At 42.4% G+C, this 26,024-nt stretch overlaps 1 protein-coding gene across 1 annotated transcript; it reads left to right on the top strand.

The window, feature by feature from the left end:
• Positions 1-1,026: 1,026 nt before the first annotated feature.
• Positions 1,027-24,282, top strand: RRP1B (ribosomal RNA processing 1B). Its single transcript, XM_066545518.1, has 16 exons — positions 1,027-1,159; positions 5,587-5,669; positions 6,551-6,608; positions 7,312-7,397; positions 8,450-8,511; positions 9,862-9,991; positions 11,373-11,437; positions 11,938-12,101; positions 12,332-12,426; positions 13,251-13,348; positions 13,767-13,786; positions 14,207-14,335; positions 14,990-15,729; positions 18,541-18,687; positions 19,402-19,468; positions 20,964-24,282. Exons 1-16 carry the CDS (start codon positions 1,027-1,029, stop codon positions 21,152-21,154), a joined length of 2,268 nt encoding a protein of 755 aa, XP_066401615.1. The 3' UTR covers positions 21,155-24,282.
• The last annotated feature ends 1,742 nt before the right edge of the window (positions 24,283-26,024 follow it).

The raw sequence follows: 26,024 nt of genomic DNA, 5'->3' as shown, positions 1-26,024 counted from the left end.
GGGGCGTGGTCTGGGCGTGGTACGATGGTTAAGCTCTGCCCCCAGCCCCGCCCGGAGCGGCCCCGGGATAACACTGGGGTAACACCGGGACAGCTTCGGGATAGCAGTGGGACAATACCGGGAGAACACCGCAACAACACCGGGATAACACTGGGGTAGCAGTGGGACAATACCGGGAAAACACCGGGAGAATACCGGCACAATATCGGGAAAACACCGGGACAACTCTGCGACAACACCGGGACAATACCGGGTTGTGTGGGGAGCTCCAGCCCGGCCCTGCCGCGGTGCCGCTGCTGGGGCTGGAGGCTCCAGGGCTGACCCCAAGCGGGGAGGGTGGATTGATCTGCTGGAGGGCGGGGAGGCTCTGCAGGGGGATCCGGACAGGCTGGATGGGAGGACTGAGTGGTGGCAGGTTCAACCAGGCCAGCTGCTGGGTCCTGCACTTGGGGCACAACAAAACCCCTGCAGCTCCGGCCTGTAAAAGAGAGCCCGGAGGAAAGGACCTGCAGTGCTGCTCAGCAGAGGCTGAACGTGAGCCAGGTGTGCCCAGGTGGCCAAGAAGGCCGATGGCACCTGGCTGGTGTCAGCAATACCAGTAGGACCCAGGACAGTGACTATGCCTCCGTACGGGGCACAGGTGAGGCCGCACCTCAGGTGCTGTGTCCCCCTCCATCCAGGCGGACGCGGCACTCAGTGCCATGGGCCGGTCCGCAGCGTGGGGATCGCTCACAGGACCTCTGGAAAGAGGTCAAAGAACCTCTGGCCCCGATCATCTCAGGGGTTCTTTTCCAGCCTTCATGACTCTGTGATCTGTGGGGTCCCCGGGCCGGTGGAGACCGCGGGGGGACGCCTCCATTGGGTGAGCCGGCCCCGGTGGTGCCGATGAAGCCCCGAGCTCCGCGATGCCCCCGCGCTCCGCCTCCCCGCGGTGACGGCAGAGCCCGGCGTCGCTGACGGCATCAGGCGGAGCCCGGCGCGGACAGGCCGGGCCAGGAGCGGGGCAGGGACGGGCCAGGCCGGGCCATGGCTCCCGCGGCCGTGCAGCCGCCCGAGGTGCAGTTCGCGCAGCGCTTGGCCGCCAACGAGAAGCGCATCCGAGACCGCGCCCTCAAGAAGCTGCGGGGCTACATCGGCGTGCGGACCCAGCGGCCCGGCGGTACGGACCGGGGCGGGCCGGGGGCCGGCGGGGCGGACAGGGACCGGGCTGGGGACAGGGACAGGGACAGGGACCGGTCCCGGTGCTTGGCGGGGGCAGCGGCGGCCCCGGCGGTCGGACGGCATGGGGATGGAAGGAAGCACCACGTGTGCGCCCTGAGCCCGGCACGCCTCCTCGGGGCTTCCTCTCGAGATTTTAAAATTTTTTTTAATTTTTTTCTTTAACTTTACTTTTTCGTTTGTTTGGTTTTTTTGGGGTTTTTTTGTTTGTTTTTTGTTTGGTTGGTTTTGGTTTTTTGTTGTTGTTTTTATGGTTTTTTTTTTTTTGTTTTACCCTTGTATTTCCCCATGTACACGCACGTGTTGCCCCGGTGCTGCCGCAGGCGCAGCCCCAGCGCCCGGAGCCGAGGCACTCGTGGATCCTCGCTCGGGACGGGTCTCCGGGCACCGGGGGGGCTCGGGAAGGATCAGCTTGGATCGAGGGAGGGTCTCGCTGGCCTCGAACGAGAGGCCATTAACAAATTATGGCCTATAATTAGTTATTAACGAATGCGAGATGGGAGCAGGGTGGCTCCTGTGCCCTCATTCCCAAGGAACAGGGCGTAAATGCACTGAAATGATCCAGGCTGGAAACATCCCGGTATATGCTGCATGAAGTTTCATCTTCTGTTGTTCCTGTGATGCGATGTCTGTCTGTTTCCATGACTGATGTTCAGGAGAATCGGAAGGAATCGAGGAAAGCTAAGTTATAATTGCAGCTGGTTCTGTGTAACCCATTTGGGTTACCTGTTACTTTCAATTCATAGTATCAAAAGAATTTCTTCTACGTTTTTCCAAAAATTCGACTTGGGGCTGTATATTGGCACCTTAGAACTAAGAGTTCACTGGTGTCCCTGGAGCCAGTTTGAGGCTGGCAAGGCCAGTCTGAAGCTCCCTGCACCTGAAACTGTGCACATGTGCACAGTTTCCACATGGATGTGTGTTATTCCTGTACCTCATATTACATATAATACATCTAATGTAATGTATAATCTATATTTTGTGTTTCTTTTATATACAACATATCTTTTTATAAGCTGCTTTCTACATTATTTTAGTATAATATATTTAAATTATTTATTATTGCGTATTACATCTATATTTTATATATTGGTGTATATATTTTTTATATATATATATATATGGCTTTGGGGAACCAGCCTAAAGCTGACCCCAAGAGCTGAACTGCAGCTGGAGTGCTGGTTGGACCTCCCTGAATTCCTTGAAAAGACTGTAGAGTGAATTGTTTCTTGCCTTTCCAAGTAGTATTTGACCCATTAGCCATGTCCGACAGAGGGAAGGACACCTAGAACAGCCTTACAGGGTCAGGCCAGGGAGCCAAACAGGCATTATCCCATTCCTGGCAGTTGACATAGATTTAGGGATTGCCTGGGGACTTTTAGGGATGGTGTACATCATGTACCTCCCAGGTACTTTCTATTTTTTAGCTCTGGAGACTTTCCAAGGGGGGGCTGTGTGTTCAGTGGTGCTCTGTGCATCTCACTGCAAAGTGCAGATTCCTTGCAGTTTGTGGAAACAGCCACAGGAAGGACAGGGGTGCCCATAACTGAGGGAAAAGGCTGCAGGTTCAGGCACTGCTTTAAAATATCATGAAACCATCACAGGGGAATGGCTCAGCTGGGCTGTGAACCTTTTGCATGTTAAAATCAGCACACCACGGAATGCAAATGAGTAGGAAACAAGGGTGACTAATTTCCAGAGCTCTCAGATTTACTTGCTGTTAGGTACTATCCAAACTGGTAGTATTGAAACAAAGATTAACTTCTTTGGGCTTGGAGAAAAAGCATGTTCAGAAGAGAGGGTTTTTTTAAAGTTATTAATAAATTAGCACTTAAATATATATATTTATTATATATATTATAATTAAGTATATATATTATATATATACTTAAGTATATATATACTTAAGTACTTAAGTATATATATACTTAATTAATATATATATTGTAATTAAGTATATTATATATACTTAATATATATTTTTATATATATAGTTGTTTACATATATATATATACATATATATATAAAGTTATTTATTTTTAGTAGTTATTTTTAAATTAGCAATTATATTATAATAGATATGATTATACCCATCCAATGTTCTGAAGGGATTCACACATCAGGCAAACCAGGTAAGGTGCCCTGACCTGAGGAGTTGGGAATGTGCTGAATTTTGGCAGAAGTGCTGGAGTTCACCTGATGTTCAGGGCTGTCAGGTGTTTATTATATAGACAGGACTGCTCTGTGTGGTCTGTGCTAAGGCTGAGGGAGCTTCTTAATTTTCAGCAAGAAGTTAAACTCTGTAGAAGGCATTGAACTAGCAAATTAATGGATGAAGGAATAGTAAACAGAAATAACTTCTAGCAAAAGAGGACAGATTGCTGGGGGGGTTTCCTGTCTGACAGAGCTGCACTTACTTGGGCCTGGATCTGTAAAGGATTTCTGTAATCTCCACTGAAATGTGCCTGTGTGGATCTGGTCCATTGCAATTATCTAGAATAGGAAATATTGTAACAAATTCAATGATAGCTGTAGCAAAACAGCCCAACTCCCCAAGGCTTGCATTAAAGTAGCTCTGAGTGGTTGTAACACCTTAATCCCAGCTGCCACGATACACAGAACAGAGTTACTGTGCACAGGGACAGTTACAATTCAAGCCCTAAAGCCAAAATCTTTCTCAGGATAGGTTCAAGGTATAGAAGGCCTTCAGTTCTGGGCACTGGGATTGCTAATAAAATGCATTCAGGTTTTAAAATAACTTTAATTTAGTGGGTTTTTATGTGCCAGCTGTGGCTGGGGGCAGCACATAAAGGTGAAGAACAGAAAACACAATCTTGAAACTACGCTTTTGAGGCATTAGGATAAGAAAATTGCTCTAATTTTTGGTCTGAATCTTATGTCAAATGGACATAAAGACTGCCTAGGACACTTTAAAAAGCCCTGTGTGTATGAAAAGCCAAAAAACCCCATGAAAGTCTGTGTTTTCCTTCCTCAGAGCACAAGAACAGGCTATCCAGGGCAGTGGTGGAGTTTATGTCCCTGTAGGGATTTAAAAGACGTGTAGATGTGGCACTTGGGACGTGGTTTAGTGCTGGCCTTGCAGTGATTATCTGAGAGGTCTTTTCCAACCTGAATAATTCTGCGAACTCCTGAGCCACATTTATAGGTAGCAGGCTCTGTATGGTTAATGCTGCCTGTGAGGTTAAAACTACTTCATACCACTCAGTATGTCACATATAATTCCCTTAAGACATGTTATTAATTTTAATATTTCAATGAATATTAAATCAGTTAATCAAGTTGTTTCATGTTTTATCATAACAGTACTGTCAAATCTGAGTGAAATTTACAATTAATACTTAATATTACTGGACATATTGCTTCCTACATAGCATTTTGCATATTTCCTGACTTTCTTTTCAAGCAAGCAGGGCTAATGTGTCTGCAGGTGTTTTTGTCTGAGTGAATTTTGCTTTCAAATTACTTGGTTCAAGGGGAAGGTGCACAATTTAGATCTTGCATTGTGTCTCAGGCTTTTTGACTGGCAGACCCCTGACACAGTGATCTTTTTAGAGCAAATTTGAGCTTGCTGAAGATGATGACCTTTTCAAAGTGATTTTTCATGAGATTGCGTGGGAGTATTTTATAGGCCATAGTTTGAAAATAGCTCTAGTAGGTCATTGTAGCTGCCTTGTAACAATGTACTGTTATAATTTTACTTCACATAAATTTACCTGATGTAATGAAAAATCCAGTTTTTGAGCAGGTATTAATGGCTTTCCATGCAGTACTTTACTTCTGGAATGTGAAAATATTTTTTTACTGTTAAAATTCAGGTGTTAGCACATCCCAAGACTACCTGTATCAAAAAACTTTCATTATAGTTACTCAAGTTCTTTGACTGTAAAGTTTAATGTAGAAATAAATGTGTTAATTGCTATAAGTTTATTTTATCAAAACAAACCCCTAGTAAGGAGTAAAACTACTGGTAGAGTGTAATACTTTCATTAAAAACAACAACAAAAAGTCATGTTTCTTGTAAAACTATTTCTGATACTCTCATTAAAAATTTCTTTCAGACTTAGTGTTAAAAATATGCCAGAGGCATTTATCAGAATTATGTTGGTATTCCTCTTACCTGTGATTGCTTTGAAATCTTTGTAATCTTTGTTTTAGTACAAGGTAGAAGCTCACAGTTTCTATCACTGTTCTATGCCAGATTGCCTTCCAGTTAATGTGCTTACAGTAGCAACCCAGAGAAAATAACAAAAACAAAGAAGAAAGCAGGGAGCAGAGTAAACTGCATGAAAATATTTTGGTGGAAAGTGTGTTTTTTTCCTTTCATTCAGACTTGTTCTGTACTGTAGGTGGCTTCAGTCAGGAAGAACTGCTGAAAATATGGAAAGGCCTTTTCTACTGTATGTGGATGCAGGATAAACCTCTGCTTCAGGTATAGTAGCTGGGTCTGTATTTGCTTGAGGGGGCCCCTCCAAAATACACTCTAGTGACATTTAATAATTTAGAATGGAGAAAATTATCTTTTTTTTCCCTTCCCCTGCAGCCCATCTGTGGCATGTGCAGGAGAAGACGTGACTGTAACTCAGTGATCTGAAGATGAACAGATCATATTTGGAGTCACCTTCTGAAGGGCAGGTGTAGCTGTTTACCTTTCAAAAGGAGAGCTAAAATAGATGCCTCATGGAATGTTGATTTTGTGTAACTAAAGCAGTAACAGCAGGTTGCCCTTAGCTGCAGCTACAACATTTGTGTAGATTTTAGTGTGAGGGTTCCACACTTCCTTTTCCTTTGTTAGTTCAGTAACACTTCCTCTACTACCAAATTTGTCCCTACTGCATATTTTTGTCAACTTCTCCTAGTTTGTCTCCCTGCTTTCCAAAGATACTGGTTTTGGAGTACCAGCTCTCAGTAACCTCAATTTTCAGATCACTTGTCTGCATGAACAAGGTTTATGTCACACATAGCTCACAGCCCTCCACAGAGACCTGTATGAGAGAGCAGTGCCCCATAAGTTTTGCATCATTTATTTATTCAAATACTTGGGGTTCTTCTCCTAATTTTATTTTGTCTGCTGTCAGAAAGATGGTTTGATCTGGTGAAATGAACAGGTTTTGATACCCTTGAAACTTCTCTTCCAGCTGACCTAGTCCCAGTGCAAGGATAATTGCAGTACTATAGCAGATGTTGAGAGAATGTTTTTCATTCTGAGAGCTGTTTAATGAAATTCATACTTCTTGCTGGTTGCTGGTCATATGTTTAATGAGAGACCAAACTCTAAAACATGCTACATTAACTATATTTATTTACTTTTAGGAGGAACTTGCAGCCAATATCTCCCAGCTTATCCACGTGTTTCAGAATACAGAGACTCGTAAGTACTATTTAATTACCAAATGCTTTGTAGGGTGCTCCCCTCTTTGGTGATTCCACTATCATAGTGCCAGAATAAAGACAGACAGACAGAGGGGCTGTTTTGGTGGCTTTTTCTTTCCTTTTTGTCCAGCTGGTCAGTGTGATTCCATTAAGGGATGCAGGAGCTGCAGGTTTTTTCTGGCTGTTGCAGAAGAGTTGTGTCTTGAGTGGGTTACAGGTGAGATTTTTGAGGACAAGTAGCAAAACAAACTTGTGCCCTTACTTCTCCATTCTGCATAGACTGTTCTGTGTATTTCCTGCTCAAAACCAGCCTTATTTCATGAACTGTTAAGCCCCTGGTATTCAGAATGCTTATGAAATGGAGTGCTCAGTCAATGCCAAAAATGCCTGGGTAGAAGTGGGTGCAGAAGAGATATTTTTCTCAAATATGTGCATACAACACATTGTGTGTATATAACACAAAATAGATACAAATCTGTCCCTGTAACTAAACTTGCTTTTAAAAGTAGCTGTGTGCCTTTTCTTGTATTGTTCTTGAGTTTAATTGATTATTGTAGCAGTGTCAGGCCTGTCTTCCCACAGCTCTGTCCCTGTCACTAGGAGAATCCTAGGGAAGTGCATCCCTTTCTTGAGACCCTTTCAGATCAGCAGAAGAGCCCACTGTGCCAGACATGCAGGTGTTTCTGCTTGCTCCCTTGCAGGACACCTGTTCATCCAGACATTTTGGCAGACGATGAACCGGGAGTGGAACGGGATTGACAATCTGCGGCTGGACAAGTACTACATGGTAATTGTACCTCTCTGGTGGTGTCATTAATGATAGGTAATTAATAAGAGGTAATTATGCCTCTCTGGGTGGTGTTTTTTCCTAGAAAATGTGTGGTGCTGGTGTGCTGGAAGGCAGCTCTGTCTGCACATGCATTGGTGTGTATTGTAAGAGAAGGGAAGGTATCATCTTCTTGACACATTGCAAGAGATGTTTGTTTTAAAGGCTTGCTCTCACCACTGCATGAACCTCAAAGCCAGCACAGTTTATGTTGTGCTCAAGTGCTTTTCCTTCTAACATAGTGATTTTTCTCATTGATTTCTATACTGGAATATAAATACTGTCTCAAGTGACACAGTATCAGCATCAGTTGTTTAGATCAGACTGTTTAAAGACTCTTTTATGACTCTGCAGTAGAACCCAAACTTTCCACCAGTAAGGTATCCACTGTAGTACATTCAGTAGTCAGAATTCTTTCTATAGGAAACAGAATATTTAAACAGAAACTAGAATCTTAAAAAGCATACCTTTGTAAAGAACAAAATCCCATTATCTTCTTCTTTGAAAGAAGTTAATTCAGCACATCCACTGGTGTTTTTTCTTTCCCAATATTAGCAGATAGAAGTTATTTCAGTAAGTCAAGTGTTTTGAGCCAGTTGAATGTGGCTGTTTTACATATGACTGTCTCTTAGTGCAATTTTCAAGTAAATCAAACTATTATTGTTATCATCTCACCCATATTGTTGTGTCCAGTTTAAGCTGTGGCTTTTCTTAGATTAAGGCAGTACTTAATGAAGAAATCAGGGGTGTGAATCAAGAGGAAGCTGTATAGAAATGATAATGAATTTTTGTGCTTAGCATATGAAAATAGTTTGTTGTCCTTTTTGCTTCACAGCCCCCTTCTGTTGCATTACATGATAGACATGTTTTGACATTCTGTCAAAGCATTCATATGAGGCAGCTTCCACTTTGTGCTGTAGAGGTTGACCAAGAAGTCTGTTCATATTGCAGCCACAGTGGCTCCTTTACCTGTTGTCATAAACAACATGCTTAACAGATTCTGTGCTTTGCAGCTGATGCGTCTGATTTTGAGGCAATCCTTTGAAGTGCTGAAAAGAAATGAATGGGATGAGGGGTAAGCAGATTTCTGAATGTTGTTGCATCATAAACAAGTCACCCAATATACCTGCATTCAAATATATTTTTATTTAATAGATTCTTCTTTTCCATAGATGCCACTGTCATAAGTCTTAACATTAAGGCTTATTTGTTCTTCATATCACTTTGTTCAGTAACATAGTAATGAGTTACATGTCATTAAATTAAATACAGTATTTAATGTATTTTATTTTCTGATGTAGCCAGAAGAGCTATCAATGAAATATCAGCTAGAGAGAGACTAGACAGGGAATCTGAATCCCAGAAAACACAGAAAAGGATTTTTTGTGTGCTTATGGCTTTCTGATTGGCTCTGATTTTTTTAAAGTATTTATTTTATTGTGGTTAATCATGGTGACTTCTCTTCTGATAGGACAAACCCCTTAATTGAAAACTAGCCTCCTGTTTGTTGTAAACCTCAGTGGTTTTGGTCGTATTTCTTCTATATTCTATTAAAAGGCAAATAATTGCAGTCATTTGCTCTGTCTAGAGCTCTTGTGCCACTTCTAAGTTTGTTGTCTTTAAATTGATGAAGAGATTTAAATCTTTTAATTGAAAGTGCTTGATAACCCAGTGTTAAGGTTATCCTTTCTCTCTCTCACCATCTGAAATGTGGGATGCACACAGGCATGTTTTTGTGGAAACAGAAAGGAATGCAGAGCTAAAGGACACCCCATCCCTGCTGTTCCACCTTAATTTTGCACTGGGTAAATGCCCTCAGGTTGAAGAGATGAAAATGTTCCTTGACAGGAGCAGAAGGTGTGGGAGGAGGTTTGATAAAGCTGAAGCCCTTCTTCCCACACACATGGTCACCCAAACTGATTTCTGACAAGGTTTCTTATGGCTTTGGCCTCCATCTCTCACTGGAAGGAGGCAGTGTGGGAAGAGAGGATCATGATTCCTTTCTTTGCAGAGAGAGGGAGCTCAAGAACTGCCTTTCCCTCCTGAGTGGAGCCAAGAAGCTGCCTAGCATGACTTTCTTCCCTCTTAAAGTCTTTTAAAATGCTTTTGAAGAAACATGTATTAAAGTAAAACTGAAAGAATGTTTATGGGTTTTCAGTGTTCTTTGGGACTGGAAATGTTTGTTCTGGGCAAAATTGCAGCAGGTGCCAAAGCATGCCAGGGGACAAAGCTTGGAATATACAAAACTTTATTTTCCTGAAAGATAGCAATGATAGGCCTCAGAGTTAAAAAAGAAGGGAAAAAATTCAAATTGGGTAGCTGTCCATAACTGTGAAGAAGTGGAGTTTGTTTTCAAGGCAAATAAGACATGAGCAATTGAATATTAATCCCGTATTATTTTTTTTCCTCTTTATTTTTTTTTCAGTCTAGTTGAACCATTGCTGCAGCTATTAATGAAAGAAGTTATGGACCCAGACAGCAATTCTCCCACTGGGATAAAGTTCCATTTCATTGATATCTATCTGGATGAATTGGCTAAAGTTGGTGCAAAGGAGGTTAGAAAATACTTTGTAATTTTATTTCTGATTGATGTTAACTGTGGCATGAAGCATCTTAGAGGAAATTTAATTTTTAGGTTATGTAATTTTTAATGGTTTTAAATATAACAACACTGAGTAAGCATGAAGAAAGTGACTTATTACACATTATGCTTTTGCTTTTGTTCATGTCTTTGACAGTGGAAATATAGTAGTTTCTCTCAAGTTCCTGAGTACTGCTATGCTGCTCCAAATTGAGGTTGGAAAAATAGTGATGAAATAGTTAGACTATTCTCATTTCTTTGTTTCAGAGGGGACTCAGTGTAATTTCCCTTGTGTGAGCATGTTTTCCAGTCTTTGCTTTTGCAAAGGCTGATATAAACCCTGCTCTTGGATCGTTGTGTAGCACCTAAATAGAGGAGGAAAGTGAGCTTTCACAGTTGTCTCGTATTTGCTTATTGCTGTCTGTGCATTGTGCAGTTCACTCCACACATCCAGATGTTTGTTTTGCTGGTGACATCTGTCTTGCTCTGCTGTGTGTTACTGTGACAGTTCCTTGATGGCCCTTAATTTTGGCTGCTGTTCCAGTGGGGCAGAGTTTTGCAGCCACAAAGCCAAGGAGCATCTCTCCTGTCCCTCCACCCTTCCTGCTGCCCCACGTTCATCCCAGGCTCCTCCTCAGTTGCCTCCCCTTGTCTCTGGCCTCTGATACTTCTCCTTGCAATGGACAAAGCTGTCAGCACTTTTCCATTCCCATTCCTTGCAGTCAGTATTCAAACCAGTCCTGCCTGCAGGTTTTGAGGTTCTGGATTGTGGATCAAGAGAGAGATAAAGTCTCCAGCAGAGAATTGGAGCCCAAATCATTTCTGCTGCTGCATAGTCATACACTGTAGCTAAGCCATTGACTGGGAGCCTGGAGAGGGGAGTGAGTCTGTATGAAATCACAGATGATGCTCATAAATTGGATTTTGAAAGGAAGAGTCTTTATCTTTAGCTCTGCTGTAGCTGAGAGGGTCCAAGCAGCCCAGTTAAGAGAAACCCAAATCCTGTTCTTGTCTGCTACAGACCTTTGGGAAAGTACACAAAATTATTTAAGCTTTCTCTGCCTCATGGTTCCTTATCTGAAGTAAGAAGATTTGTTGTATTTCTGTACTCAGCAGAATAAAGTCTGCAAGGCAGTCAGTGTTTTGACATTACTTCCAGGGAATATCTGGAAGTTAGTGGTAGCAAAAAGGCCCTGGATACCTCTACCAGCTGGAATTAGATAATATGCTGAAAGACTGTTAAAGAAGATCCCCCAACAGCAATTCCTGTACAAGCACCAATATTCAAGGAATTTCAGTGTTATACACATGCAGTATTTTCTCTACTCACATTTTTTTTCTTTCCAATCAAACAGCTCACAGCAGACCAGAATCTCAAGTTCATTGAACCTTTCTGCAAAATTGCTGCCAAATCAAAGGAGTAAGTTTGATGAAAGAATAAATATTTTTAAGAATTAAGAAACTCTGAATATGGTAATAAATGGATCAAAGACTCATAATTTCATAATGTAGAGAAAGAAGGGTATTTTACCAGCAATGTGCACAGTCATATGAAAATAACTTGTGTTTATCAAAACTATAGATAGTCTCCATGGATTTATAAGAACTCTATCAACCTTTGTTGGTTAATTTGTCCAGTTATTTTAATTTTTTTAATGCACAGAGCAGCTGAGCTGCTTCTTTGCAGTGTAATATAGGTCAGCATATAAAGAGTGAAATTTAAGAGGGGCACATTAGCAGGACACTGCTTGGATTAAAGGATTTCTGTTTAGGGAGTAACAGGTTGACTTTCATAATCCGAAGAGTTTGGTGTTCTTCCACATTCTTTCTCATCCATTTTCCCTCAAATTCCCACTTTTTTAACCTGGGAGGGAGGGTGTTTATGGTCTGCCTTTGGGCTCACCCTGCTCTCTGTGACAGTCGGCGTGTGCTCCACGCTGTGGCCACCGGTGTCTTTGAGATGATCGTGGACCAGTCCCCCTTCGCCATCGAGGACCTGATGAAAGAGCTGGGTACCAACAGTGATGAGGAGAATGTTTTTGAAGAAGGCAGACAGGAGAATGAAGAGATGCTTAAAACCAAAGGTAAGGAGGAAACTCTAAATTGCCCTGGTAAGAGTTGCTAGGAAACAGGTTTCAGGAAACCCGTTTCCTGAAAATACATTTCTGTTCTAAACCAATCAAACACATGTTCAGGGTGTTGTAAGGGTAATTGTGTTTTCCTGTCTTCCCTTCAGATGTGCTTAGTAAAGCTTGTTCTTTGGAGTCACTTATCTCAGACAAAATATTAATATTCAGTCTTTTTTCTATAATAGCAGACAGATCTCTGTCAAGAAAATCAGCACAGAATGCTGAAAACACAGAGGGTATTAATGAAAATGCTGATGATGGGATCGGGACTGTTCTTCAGGTTAGTGGCTCTTTTGCTCTGTTACTGATATTTCTGCTCTCTTTTTTCCCCCCATCCCTTTCAAGAGGTGAAGAAGTAAAGGGTGTTAATGGATAAACACGTTAGAAAATTTTAATCTCCTGATTTATTATAAGGTGGTATTTATGTAATGTGTATTCTGTCAGTGGTAGTAAAATAAATCCATGTCTAAATTCCTCTTTCCTCTCTCCCATATCTTCTGTTGTCTGCTCCTCCCTTCCTGTTCCAAGAGTTAAAAAATGTGTATGCTAAAAGTCAAGTCAGTGAGGGTGGGGAAGCAATCAGCCTAATTTTCATTGAACAAGGATGATGGGATACATTGAGGAGAGAGAGTAATATGTTACAATTTGGGTTTTTAAACCCAGGGCAAGTGAAATGTAGTGATTCTGACAGATCCTCCCATCAAACACACTTGCAGGTGGATACACTTCATGTATCTGTGGCTTTTAAACAAGAATTAGGACATGGCACACTTTAAATCTGATATTCAGCTAAATATTTATGGGAGTTTTGAAGTGGGTTGGCTTTTCTCTTGAGTAAGAAATCAGGTTAGGAACATTTGAGAACGTGATACCAAGTTCAGCTGTTCTGTTAATGAAGCAGCCATCTGTACAAGTCAGTGTGTGAAGAGGGCGTAAATTTCAACAGGAAAACATTTTGGGTTTAAAGGAGGTGTCTGTTTCAAGATGTGTATCTTTACAAGTTACCTATTGAACTTAATACTTGATATATTTGTAACACGAGTTGCACTGGGTTATCTTGCATGGATAAACTAAGAACAGCTGTGTTGTACTTTCCTCCAACAGTTTGATTACAAGGCTGTTGCTGACAAAATCTTCGAATTTGCCAGCAAGAAAAACACACCTTCCCTGAACAGAAAGCGGCTGTACAAGCTGGTCAAAAAGTGAGTTCTGCTGAAATACACCTTGTCCTAAGCTACTTTGGTTTTCTTTCTGCCCAACCTGTCTTGTCCTGACACCATTGTCATGCTGTTCCTCATTGGTACCAGCCAGCTGGGGTTTATCTGCACAGTGTGGGTTTGAACTGCTGGATGTGACATCAGCTTGGGTGTGATGCAAGGAACAGATGCAGCAAAAGTGTTAAATTGTTGTTTTCTCAATACTTTCAGTGATTTGGTTTGAGTAGGGGGGTTACTGAGGCAGATCTCTTCTGGAGTTTGTAACTTCCTATGCAAAAATATGTTGTTCCTGTTTTGACAAAACCATAGTAAGTGCAGTGATGCTGTTCTGCTAGTGTTATTATTGGTACTGATTGTGCAATAAAGTTTTGGTTTTTCTTTTCTCCCTTCCTCTCACCTGCAGGTTCCAGGACTTGGCAGAAGGTAAGGACTGAGCAGCAGATAGAAACAGTAGTCTCTGTCTTTATTTTCCATTAAATTACATATCATGTTCCCATACAATGTGTATTGGAATTATTTTTTCCTCGTTTTTTAATGTGCTTTTCAGAAATATTATATTGGGGGGTTTGTGGGTTTTAAAAATCTCATTAAGACACATTACACATATTTTGGAGATGGCCAAATTCCTTTCACAATTTGAGCAACCCTGTACTTTTTCCTTAAATGAAAGATGATTATTTTTGCTTAAGCAAATAGGAGTGGGTCATATGTTTTTCTTTAAGGTTAGGTGGGGGAAAAGGAGTTGTTTTTTTCTTTCTGTGAGAGTTATGCTGTTTATGAACAGCATAACTCTTCATAGAAGTAGGACTCTCAGTTTCCTCATACCTTATCCTTCCTCAACAGGAATCTTCCCCCAAGATATTCCTGAAGAAGTTTCTACAGATGAAGATGATGATGATGAATCCGGTAGGCGAAAGCGAAAGAAAAAAGCTGTCAAGCCTTGGCAGCAAAATGAGCTGGAAAAAATAGAAGGTAAGGGAAGATCAATATTTGGGAGAGAGACAATCTGCAATGACTCGAGCAGTTTGGCAAAGTGTCAGATAAAAGCTGTTCTGAGGAAGGCAACACTATTGTTCAGGATGTGCTGATTTGTATCCTGTTGTGATGAAGGTTAAATGTGAAATTCAGTTCTCTTGGGTGGGTGGATTTCTCTTCCTAATTCTGGGGCAAGCATCACCTCAAAGATTTCAGTCAAAAGCAGAACTGAAAGCAGCTGTTTGCATTGCTCCTGTAGGAAAGCAGAAACATGTCTTAAAACAGGATGAGTGTTAGAATATAAGAATTTGGGATGTTGAAATACTTAACCCCTGAGTTGCCCTTCTGATGGGCTTAACAGGTGGGTAATAACTCTTTTTTAGGGATGTTCCTATGAAAAATACGGTTGCCACAGGGAATGGTTTAGGTCTTACCTGTGACAAGGCAAAATTAGCAAAATATTAATTAGGCCAGATGTCATCAGGCTGCAGTGTCCTGAGCAGCTGTAACAGTAAAACTGTGCAGGCTGATAACAGGAAAATGGTGCACCTATTTTAAAATAAAAGAACAAAAATAAAATAGAATTCAGTTGTTGTGAGTACCTTTGTGTTTCACATGTATGTTATGGCATTCTTTTTGGGATGGATTTAGAGGATAAAGATCTGTCAAGTGGGAAGGTGCCATCAGTTCCCCAGAGGAAGAGGAAAAAAAGGAAGAAGAGGGACAACCCAAGTGCTGATTCTGGAACAGCTGATGGAAATTGTGAGGAGGGAAAAGCTGAAACATCTGGATCCAATGCTTCTAGCCAGGAAAAGGTGCCAGAAAATAAAAAGGAGAGGAAGAGAAAAAAAATGGTAGTAAATGAGGCCAGTGAGACCACAGATGTAGCAACTGACACCAGAGAAAATCACAGTATCTGTGTGCAGAACAGCCTGATTGACGCAGAACAGAGTAAAAAGAGTCAGCTGAAGAAAATGAATCCTAAAGTGCAGAATGTTCCTGCAAAACCAGCGTGTCAGAATAGACCAGCCACTGCCAGTGCAGCAGAGGATGTCAGCCCTTCTGTCACTCTGTTACCTCCCAAGGCTGTGAAAAAGAAGCAGAAAGCAGGGGCTATCCTGGTGAATGGGGATCCCCCTGTGCAGCAAACTGACCTGAAACCCAGCAGGGAAGGCTTGCTAGGGACCCTGCCAAGAAAGGCAGGGGCTGAATCTGCACCCTCCACAAAGGTCACACTGAAGACAAAGACAAACTTAGTTGGTTTGGAAGGGATGAAAGTCTCCAGTCAGAATGGAGCAACTCTGAAAAAGAAGAGAAAAGTGAAAGAGGTGCTAAACTCTGTCGAAGCCAATGGAGTTCTGGAGACTGTATGCAAGAAAAACAGGAAGGTGGTATGTACATCTCATTCTTTTCTCTGCCTGCTTCAGGAACTGCCAGGCTCATTTTCTGATCTGGCTTGAGCTTTCTGAGCATGGGGCTGCATGGGCTGCTTGCTGATGTCATCATGCATTGTCACCAGAAAAGAACTTGATTCCCCAGAAATCCACACACTGCTACAGTGTCACACCCTCCTGTACAATGACACTAAATCCTGTGCCAGCCACTCAGCTGGAAGAACCCATCTAGCTGAAAAATGGGATGTTAGGGGCAAGATGGGGTTGTCTTTTTTTTGTCCTTTTTTTTTTCTTTGGTCCCTGGGTTAATGATTCTTTTGCATTGGGTCTCTGTTTGAGCTTTACAGCATGCTCACAAAGGGCATCGTATTTTGGCAAAACAGTGAGAAGTGGGAAGATGGAACATCCCTTCTGCAGCAGCACACTAGCTTAGGATCAGCTCCTTGTGAAACTGCCCACAGCAATTCCAGGAGTGGCTTCTTCTGCTTGCTCACTGCTCCATCTTAAAAAAACTGATAGCACTGTCTGGGGAAAGGATTTGGGAAAGAGAATATTGGAATATACACTGGAATATTGGAATAGAGAATGTGACACTGTGACCTTTAATGGCTGTGTGATCAGATGTATGAATGGTCCAGTTTTTATAAACACAACACTGTGCTTGTTCACTAGGGAGGTCTGAGGTCTTCTTTTTCAAAAATGTATGCCTTGCAGTTTGGGAATAACCAATTTTTTTGACCTCTCTACCTTCACCCCCACTTTCTCCTTTGTAATAGGTAGAATAGTGTTGATTTTTCTCAATGATTTGAAAGTCAGAAAGCATTTTGCACTGTATAGTTTTGATAGTGGTTAAAAAAGAGAGTGCAGGTGTTCTTCCCTCTCCTGCTACTGAAATTCTTTTTAACTGCTCATTTCCCATGTGCATATTCACCCTAACACATTCAGGAGTTCAGTTACATTCTTGGAAGTCTTGCTGACAGTCTTACTTTGGTGGAAAAAAAATTATGAAGCACAGATGAGTACAAAAAAGAGTTAAAGCTTCATGTTTTGAGCCTATGAGCTCACTTCTGTTTGATTTATGTTTAAACCTGTAGGATTAGTTAAGTAGTTCAGCCTTGTATATGGAGATAGAACTACTCAGTCCTTCAGGAGAAAAAATTCATATTGAAACTTTGCTTAAATAGGAACAAAATAACCGACATTTTCTGGTTTTTGATGATGAAGTGCTGAGAGGGAGGAGCCAAAAGGTTTCTCTCTCCCCACTATTCAAACTGCATTTCTCTCACTGTGGGGCTTCCAAAGTAAGGAACCATTGCCTTTGTCTCCTACCTCAATATTCCATGTTTCACACCTGGTTTTTCTTTGCCTATAAAAGTTTAATTTCTAAGAAAATATGATTATGACACCCCCATGTCTTTCTGTGAGAGTTTGCTGCAGATGACCAATAGGTTCCAAAACCTGTGAGAGACTCAAGACAAGAAGTTCCTGCAGACTTCATGGGAGTGAGTTGTTGGCATAACTTAGTGTAGGCACTGAAGGAAAGGCAGCAGCACAACCCAGCACTGGCCTGTTGGCTGGCAGGGCATGGGCTACTGGGTCACTCTTCATGTGGAATTCCAAAGAAATTATTGCATTTGCTTTTTCTTGCTCAGTCCACACAGTTGTGTGAGTGTGTGTGTTAGAAGGGATGGAGACAAGGAAAGGTACTTTGAAGTTGAGTCAGGAGGAGAGGGAGAATACTGATGGAAGAAAGAAGAGGTCAGGGGAAAGTTTAAATTGTACAAATGAGGAGGAAATTAAGCTTTGCTAATTTTGTTTTCATTGCTTGAGAAATAACATGCTGTTTTCTTTCCTTGTTTTAGTTATGCAATCCTGGCCTTGTGCCCAGAAATGAGGGGCATGTTTTGATTCTTGATTTTAAGGACAACACACACCTCCAGAGAGTTAGCTTCAAATATTCAGAGGAAAGAGGAGGAGACAAAGGGAAAAAAAAAAAAACAGATGAGATCAGCATTATTTCAGAGTTGTCTCCACAATTCAGAAAAGGAGAAGTCTTGTGGTTTTTCCTTTTATTTGAAGCAGAAGTGATTTTCAGATCAAAAGAGGCCATATCTGCTGTGCATTTTCCACAGTTTGTCAGTGAATACCTTTGGAATTCCATGTCTGTAGGTTGATGAGAAGCATAACTGAACTTTCCCTCACCACAGTCCACAGACAGCAGGTTAGAAAGTTCTGCCAGTGCAAGTCCTAAGAATTGCCTGGTACTGGAGACAAGAATTGCTTTAAATACCATAAAAGTATGAATTTTAGGCAGCAAATCACTAGCACTACACAATACTGAATTTCTGAAAGTGTAGTCAGATTTCATACTCCATTTTTTCCTTCAAAGTCTTCATCTTAGCCCAAAGCTGTGTTTGTTCATTAGTTATTTATCTAATTCATCCAGGGGTACCACAGAAGAGTTTTGGCTTATGGTGAAGGAAAAAAAATGATCACTTGTGTGCAGGAGAGATGGATCATTTGCAAAGTATCCTCATGCACATGGAGAAAACATGTTTGTTTGCACTCTGCTGGGCTTGGCAGATATATTACAAATTCTTCCTTTTGTGCTGTGCAATGACTTTCCTATTTCTGCACAGAGCTTGCCTTCAACTTCTGCTTTCAGTCATGCTAATTGCAAAATTACCTTCTGGGAGCTAAACATGGTGATTTAACTGATGTGAGTGTGTGGTCAGCACTGGTCACAGCACAGGTATTATTTAATACAGAACTTTGTACTGAAGCATTTTCCCTTTCCCTTCTTGACAGGAAAGCAGTGCTGCTCTGCCACCATTAAAGAAAAAGAAAGCAAAACCAGGAAGTGATTTTGTAAAATTTGAAAAATCAACTGTACCAAAGGCAGTGTTCTTCAGGAAAGCCAGAAGCACCATCTCTTCCCCCAGGACACCCATGCAGGTGAGGTGATCTCACAAAGGGCAGCTGAGTCTGGGAACAAATGTCTTCCCAAGCAAGCTCCTCATCACTCATGATGTCTTTTCCACTCTCTGTTAGTCTCCTAACATGAGCTGATATAACTGGAAATGCTGCTGCTGTAGACAGAGTCACACACGGCTCCAGAGTTTCAGAAAATGAGTTAGAGATGTCTCTGAAATCTCTTCTTCCCTCCCTTCTGCTTTCAGCCTTCTTGTTGAACATGCACCATTCTGAACCTGCTTATTTCACAAGAAAGCAAAAACAAACTGACTTCAGTCTCACAAAGGGACTTTAAGCCTCCATTTCTTGTTTGTGGAAAGTGGCAAGAGTGCAGGGCTTCAAAAGTCTGACTTCTTCTCTAGACCTTTTTAACATTTAAAGCTTTCCAAGTCCTCTTAGTTTGAGGCCTGAGTGCAGTGGGGCCAGTCTGTTTAACACACAAATATCCTCTTGTTTGTTGATGACTTACATAATGACATTAAGGAGACTATGTGATTTCTGCACAAATGGAATATGTTTGCTTTTGGCTAGGAAAACAGTGCTGTCTTAGCTGCAGTCAGTGCCAGAGGACTGGGGCAATTCTAAGCAAAATGAAGGAAGAAGTTGGCTGTTTTACATCAATGGGTGCAAATGAAAGAACTCAAAGCATTGCCTCAAAAATCTTATTTTATTTTATGTCTTTATTTTGCTTTATAGCTGAACAAACTGCAGACACCCAGCTCCAAAAGAGTCACGTTTGGCTTGAATAAAAACATGACTGCAGGTGAGTCTGCTATGTGTGTGTGTGTGTCCACAGTCTCTCTGGTAACTGAGGAATGGGGAAGTGATACACACACACCTGTGGGACACCTCTAAAACAGGATGGTTCTGTTCCTGTCTCAGAATTTGTGTTTAGTTTACAAACCCTGCTCAAGTTCCTTCCCAGAGGAGATGGTAAAGTTTAGGACATTCAGCCCTGCAGCTAGACCTGAGCAATTCCAGGGTGCTGCATTAGTGACCTGCAGAAGGAGCCTCATGGGTGGAAAACTGCAGCAGGGTGCTGAACTTACCTTCCTGAGCTGCCTGTGTGCAGAGCTCCTCTGGAAACACCTGCACTTCAGTCTTCATTGCTCACTTCTGTTTCCCAAGGCGAAGATGCTGACATGCTGATAAAATCAGACTTTGTAGTAGCAAAGTTTGCTTTTTATTTTGGCTGCTTGTGGCTTATGAATGATCATGAGTAGATAAAGGTCACTTCCCTTCTGTAAGCAGGTGATATTTTCCCTGTTAAATAAATGTCTTGCTCCATAGCATACAATTATATTCCATGTATTCATTTAGCTACTTTTTAACTCTCTGAAGTGTGCAAAAGGTCAAGTTCAAACTGAGAACAGTGTATTTAGGTAAATGTCTTCATGTTAATATAACACAGCTGAACAAAATGAAAAATAAGTGTCTCCCTGCTGGCTGAGGGGATGGCCAGGAGTCTCTAGAACTGTTCAGCAGTCAGAGTAGAGACACTGCTTACCCACTGTCATCTTTTAAAGATGAGTGGGGTGTTTTCCAGGATAGCTGGAACACTTGTGTCTGAAGAAAAGGCCCAGGGTCTCTGGTGCTCTGTGGAACCACGGGGAGGGTTCACAGTGGATTGCAGCAGACCCTGTTCCCCAAGGGCTGTTACTGTCATATTTTCTGAAAAATCCCTTTGCTCAGGATTTTTCTCCTTGGAAGCTGAGAAGCATCAGAGAAAAATGAAAATAATAATTATCTGATTGCTTCTCCTGTGTTTGCTGCTCTGGAATGTGGTCTGGACATTGTTTACCCCAACTGGTCATTCTTTGATTGGTTTCATGTGAATTGTTTTGACTTAATAACCAATCACCTCCAGCTGTGTCGGGACTCTGGAAGCAGTCACGAGTTTTCATTGTCATTCTTTGTAGCCTTCTGTCTGTATCCCTTCTCTATTCTTTAGTATACTTTTAGTATACCTTTCTTGAATATAATATAATACCATAAAATAATAAATTAGCCTTCTAAGAACATAGAGTCAGATTCATCAATTCCTCCTTCATCCTGGCAACCCCAAAAATACCACAGAGGGGCTCTGCTGAGAGATGTGCTTCACCACCATCTCTTTTCTCTGCCAAGGCTTCTGAGCCTTGCTGGGCTTGAGGATCCAACTCAGGCTTCTAGGGCTGGGAAGTTACACAGTTGACTGACAGGCCCAGTTATTCCAGGGGTTGAACTTCATTTTAATTTGTTGACTTGTTTTTCAACAGAATTTAAAAAGACTGACAAAAGTATATTGGTGAGCCCAGAAGGACCCTCCCGCGTGGCTTTCAATCCTGAACAGAAACCTCGTCATGGGGTGCTGAAGTCACCCACAGTGACCCCAGCAAAAGAACCCCAAATGAAGAGACCATTTACTATGTCAGCTAAGAAGAGATCAACTGCTCTGGACTTCTTTTAAACCAACAAATGTGGCCTACTTTTGTACAGGACATTTTGCTAACCTAGAATGTTCTCTGGAGGTATTTTGAACTTCTTTATTTTTTTAAGTTAATACAAATTGTATATACAAAATTCTGATTATGACCTGGGTCATTGCTATTTTGAAACCACTTCAGCTCTACCTTCAAATACTTGTTTTGTCTTTTTACAGAAAAGAAACAAAACCCAATCTCTGCTCAGGTTTGGTCTACAAAAAGTATGGTCTCTGCCCATATCATTCCCAAGAGACTTGTCCATTTAATGAAGGAATGTTCAGGGTTTGATTGTTCCAGAGATTTTTTTTTTTTTTGAGCCAGTATAAGACAACTTGCACTTCATGCTGTTAAACTGTCTTTCATTAGACAGAGCTTAAACTGCAAAAAGGCAATGAAAATTTTAAGCCTACTTGATCATGTATTTTAAAATTCTACTCTGTCATTTATCATGTGTCACCCCTGGCATCCTGTTAATTCTTCTGGAAATAATGATGACCTTGTGTGTCTGTTTAATAACAGCTGGACTTGGGTAGCTTTGCAGCTAGCAAGAGAGCTTTCCCTGGGATAAGAAACCCTTAGCTGTTGCTCAAGTGGTCACTGGTGCAAATAAACCTTCACAGCTGGTTGCCTGCTGAGTTTGGGACAAGTCACCCCATTATTTTCAGTCATGCAAGTGCCAAAGCTGGCTTGAGCCTGTCACACTGTGAGCTGGCTCCTTCTCTTCACTGAACTGAAATTCATGCAGGAGAAATCTTTGATATTTCCAGGTCTTCCCCCAGCCCCCTCTGCTGCCTTTCCTGAAGGTCTGCCAGGACTCCTGGGTTTCTGCTTTAGCAGCTGGTGCTATGACACTGAGCCACAACTCAGCCCTCCTTCAGTGCATGAACCTCACTGAAGTGAGCTAGATGGCTGTAGTGCATCTTTGGGTAGGACACATCTCTCTGAAAGCTTTGTGCCTCTCACTACAGGGTGAAACTTTACAGCCTGTGCAGCTTGTTTTGGTTTTGATGTAGAATGAGATGTCCACTTGGCATTTCTTGGAGTTCAGTTTTTATTTGGATATTTTATTACTAGTCTGCATGTTTTGTTTTTAATTTGCTTCTTTGGTAAAGATTGAGGTGCATTGCTGCAAGAGATCATTTATGTCATCTGAATGGGAACAGTGAGGAGGGGAAGAGTAGATTAAAATAAAAGTTTTTTGATACAATTGAGAGATTTGAAATCTTTCTTTGGAAATTTTCCTTAGGTGAATGAGGCAAAAGCTTTGCAGCAGATCTCTACATTAGAGCTCAGCTTGGAAGCACAGCCTGGTGCCAGAGCAAAGTTGTTTATGAAGCTTCACACCAGTTATTGCTGTGATCCTGTAAGAGAGAGGGTAAACTTGTTTCATTACCTTGTCTTAGGATAACTGGATTATCAGTTAAATAAACTGATAAATGCTTATTTAGCTACTTCAGCCAGCAGAAGTAGATTTTGTGACATATCTGCATACTTCGATGCTGGATTTTACCAGTCCTCTGCCAGATTACTCCTCATAAGCAACGGTATTGAAACTCTTCTTTTGTACCTCATCTACAATTGCTTCACAATGCTGGGGTACTCCCAGATGGCTGGTTAGTCTCAGCTGCTCAATTCTAATCTGTCCCAGCTCTCTCACTATGTTTGTGATAGTCCATGGTTTGTGGTACTGCCAGAAATTAATTTTGCTCTTGTCTTTTCCCATTTACAGTGAAGGACTGAATTTCATTTGGTTTTGGTATTGGTCTAGGCTGTAGCTCTTTCTGTGATCAATAAAGAACTCTGGAGAATACATTGATAAATTAATGATATTCATTTATGCAAGTATTGTTCATTTATGTTTTAAAAAAACTCATTGTAAATTAGCATAATGGATTTTATTGACAAGATGATGGTAAGTAGGGTGTAACAGCCTGTTCAATATGTTGTACTGTTACTTTGTCCTGTGGGTGAAAAGTCTCTTGTGGAATATGCATAAAACCATTTGTATGTGCATGGTTATGAATGCCTCAGGTTGGAGATGCCACATTCCTCCACGGATAGAGATGCAAACAATCACTTGGTGGATCTGGTGTGCACAGAAAAATCCAGGATCCAGACACATTAGGGTTTGGTTTGGTTTGAATACATATAATTTATTATGGAAAGGTGTTGATTGTCTGGGTGTTTCTCTGTTGATTGTAGATCCACTGAAACTGTTGTTTGTCCAACTATTTTATTGCCCACAGTGTTAAACAGACAGGGCAGAAATGGCAGTCAGGTTTTTATCTAAAATTTTAGTGATGTGGTTGCTTGTTGCAATACATCCATAATCCATCTGTGCCATGGAACTGGTGCAGTGTTTTGTAAATATACCTGTGAGGTGGGTATTGTCTTCAGTGGTGTCTGGAATTTCATTCAGGACAGCTTTACAAAACAAAACCCAACCACTGTCAATGCAGTTTGTTCAGCATTGTTGGGTTAAATTTGAATACATTACCCAAATTATTTGGATAGTGACAATGCCAATAAGCATTGAAGACAAAAAAGAAAAAAGAAATGTAACTCGCAATATCCACTGCATAGACACAATGGTACTCTGAGGAGAGATGAAGTGGTAAGAAAAGAGAAAGGAAAACTCATCTGACCTGTTTGATGTCACTTCATGGGGTTTTTTTCAGTGTTCTTCCAGCTCCCTAGCTGCCAGCCATGCTCTGAGTCAAAAATAATGTGGCCTAACTTTCAAAGGACAGTGGTTTTTAATGATTGTCTCTGTATTTTTGTTACAAATTTGATCAACTTTGTCAAGCTCTAATAGTTTATAATTCTTCATAGCTTCAAGAGAACTCAAAAGCACAGAATTAATTCAACAAGGCAAAAATTTGAAATTCCATTTCAGTTATTGGATGCAAGATCTCTTATAGTCAGTCTGTCAAAGCTGTGTGACTTGGAAAGTGCCCTTTGTCATGAATTACCTGCTCTGAGATTTCATTAGAGACAGGAAAAAAGTATCATTTTATGTTCCTCTGCAAGAGCATTGTTAATACAAATACAATGTCTAAGCATTACATCATTTAATCTAGTCCAATAAACCATATTTTTTGTGGATGTTGTATTTTGGGTAAATCTGTGAATTTGGGAGGTTGGAGAGGGTAACATCTGGGGGGCCACTTAAAAGCACAAAGTTGTTCTTGCTGGTGTGCACCTGCTTTCTGTCTTTTCCTTTTATTTGATAGTATAAAGAGCCCAAACTGAAGAAGACTCAGATACTTTTGGAGTAGGCTGGAGACAGGACATAGCTGTTCACACACCTTGAACTTTGGGTTCCAAAGGTATGAGGTTCAAGGTGTATGAACTTTGGATAAGAGATAGCAGCACCTAAAAGACTGCTCCAGAGAAATTAGTAGATCACACCCTGTCACTGCTTGATGAAAATTGAAAACTGAAGTGATAATGTGGCAGTATGTGCACTGCAGAGTGCCAGGATAGGTGGGAGATAGACACTTGGAAAGCTCGGCCTGCTTGTTACCAGCAGCACGTCTGAAAGAATTTGTGTACAGTCAAATCCTGCAGAGGGTGCTGCCAACCCCACCTCAGGTAGTGGCAGGCCCTGCACCTGCTTGGGATCAATTAAAATTAATCACAGTGTTTTGCAGGCTCATAATTTTCAGGAATGCTAAAGTAATTATTCAGGCAAAGAAAATTGATCTATCCCTGCCAGTGTCACTAGTAAAGTTAAACCATGAGTCCTCAGGTAAAACGGGAACAGAGTTCCTTCAGAGAAAAGTTGTGTAAAAGAGGCTGGCCCAGAGCCTGTGCACCATCCCAAGGGAGTGACACAGGGTGGCTTCAATATGGACACATGATCAAAAGATGCTGCTTTTCCAAAGGTGCTTGCCTGTGCCTGGTCCATCGTGGGAGCCAGAGGGGCCAGGGAAAGCAGCAGAGATCTGAAATTCTAAAACTGAAACAGCTGCAGTCTGTGGCCAAGTCTGTGCCATTGGGGAAGCCGTGCAAGAGCCCTGGGGCCAAGGCAGAGCCCTGAGGGACACCCCCTCATCCCAGCCCTGCAGCTGGACATGGAGCCACTGCCCACAGCTCCCTGGCTGTGTCCATCTGGCCAGTGGCTGTGCCCTGAGGAGCCTCCAGAGCCAGGGCTCTGGAGGGTGGGGCTGGGGCTGTCGTGTGGGACTGTGTCCAAAGCCTCACAGGGGCCTGGGCACGTCAGGGGCTACAAGTGCCCTAGGCCAGGGCTGCTCCATGCCAGTTCCAGAGGGATCAGCTGTGGAAGGGATGTGGGGTGTGGCCCTTTGTGACACAGGTGTGTGGTGCCAGGGCCTGTGGCGATGCAGGACATGGTGGCACCCAGAGGCCCTTGTGACACGGCAGACCCCGCCCTGCCAGAGGGGAGTCTGAGGGTGTCTGAGGGTGTGTGAGGGGCGCAGAGCCCTGGGGTGCCCAGTCCCAGCAGAGCCGCTCTGCCAGGAGGAAGCAGCTCCCCTGAGAGCCTCTGTGGCAGAGCACGATGGAGCCGCTCACAAAGGAGGTGAACCCCAACTCCTCCCCTGCCACGGAGCAGCCAGGCCCGTGCATGAAACCCCAGATGACGGCCAGCCATGGAGGGAGAGGGGATGGAGGGAGCTGGCATGGGGCTGGAGAGCAGCTGCCTGGAGGACAGGGCCCTGCAGCCTCTCATGTACCTCCTTCTCCCGCAGCCAGAGCACAGAGCCAGGGCCCTGCCCCACACAGCCCCAGGTTCTCCCCCAGCCCCGGGTGCCCCCTCAGACCCCACCCTGGGGGGCTGGAAGCCCTCAGGGAGCAGGGGCAGGGGGCAGTAGGGGGGACAGATCTGCCAGG

This window comes from Molothrus aeneus, chromosome 2 (genome assembly GCF_037042795.1).
Source record: "Molothrus aeneus isolate 106 chromosome 2, BPBGC_Maene_1.0, whole genome shotgun sequence".
Lineage (NCBI taxonomy): Eukaryota > Metazoa > Chordata > Aves > Passeriformes > Icteridae > Molothrus > Molothrus aeneus.
This window is presented reverse-complemented; position numbering and strand designations above follow the sequence as displayed.

What these genes read in the sequence shown, in the direction of transcription:
- RRP1B (XM_066545518.1), top strand. Translation starts at nt 1,027, where the DNA reads ATGGCTCCCGCGGCCGTGCAGCCGCCCGAGGTGCAGTTCGCGCAGCGC. An exon ending in GGATCGGGACTGTTCTTCAG is followed by an intron (nt 12,427 to 13,250) that starts GTTAGTGGCTCT and finishes TTCCTCCAACAG; the next exon opens with TTTGATTACAAGGCTGTTGC. An exon ending in GCAAGAAAAACAGGAAGGTG is followed by an intron (nt 15,730 to 18,540) that starts GTATGTACATCT and finishes CCTTCTTGACAG; the next exon opens with GAAAGCAGTGCTGCTCTGCC.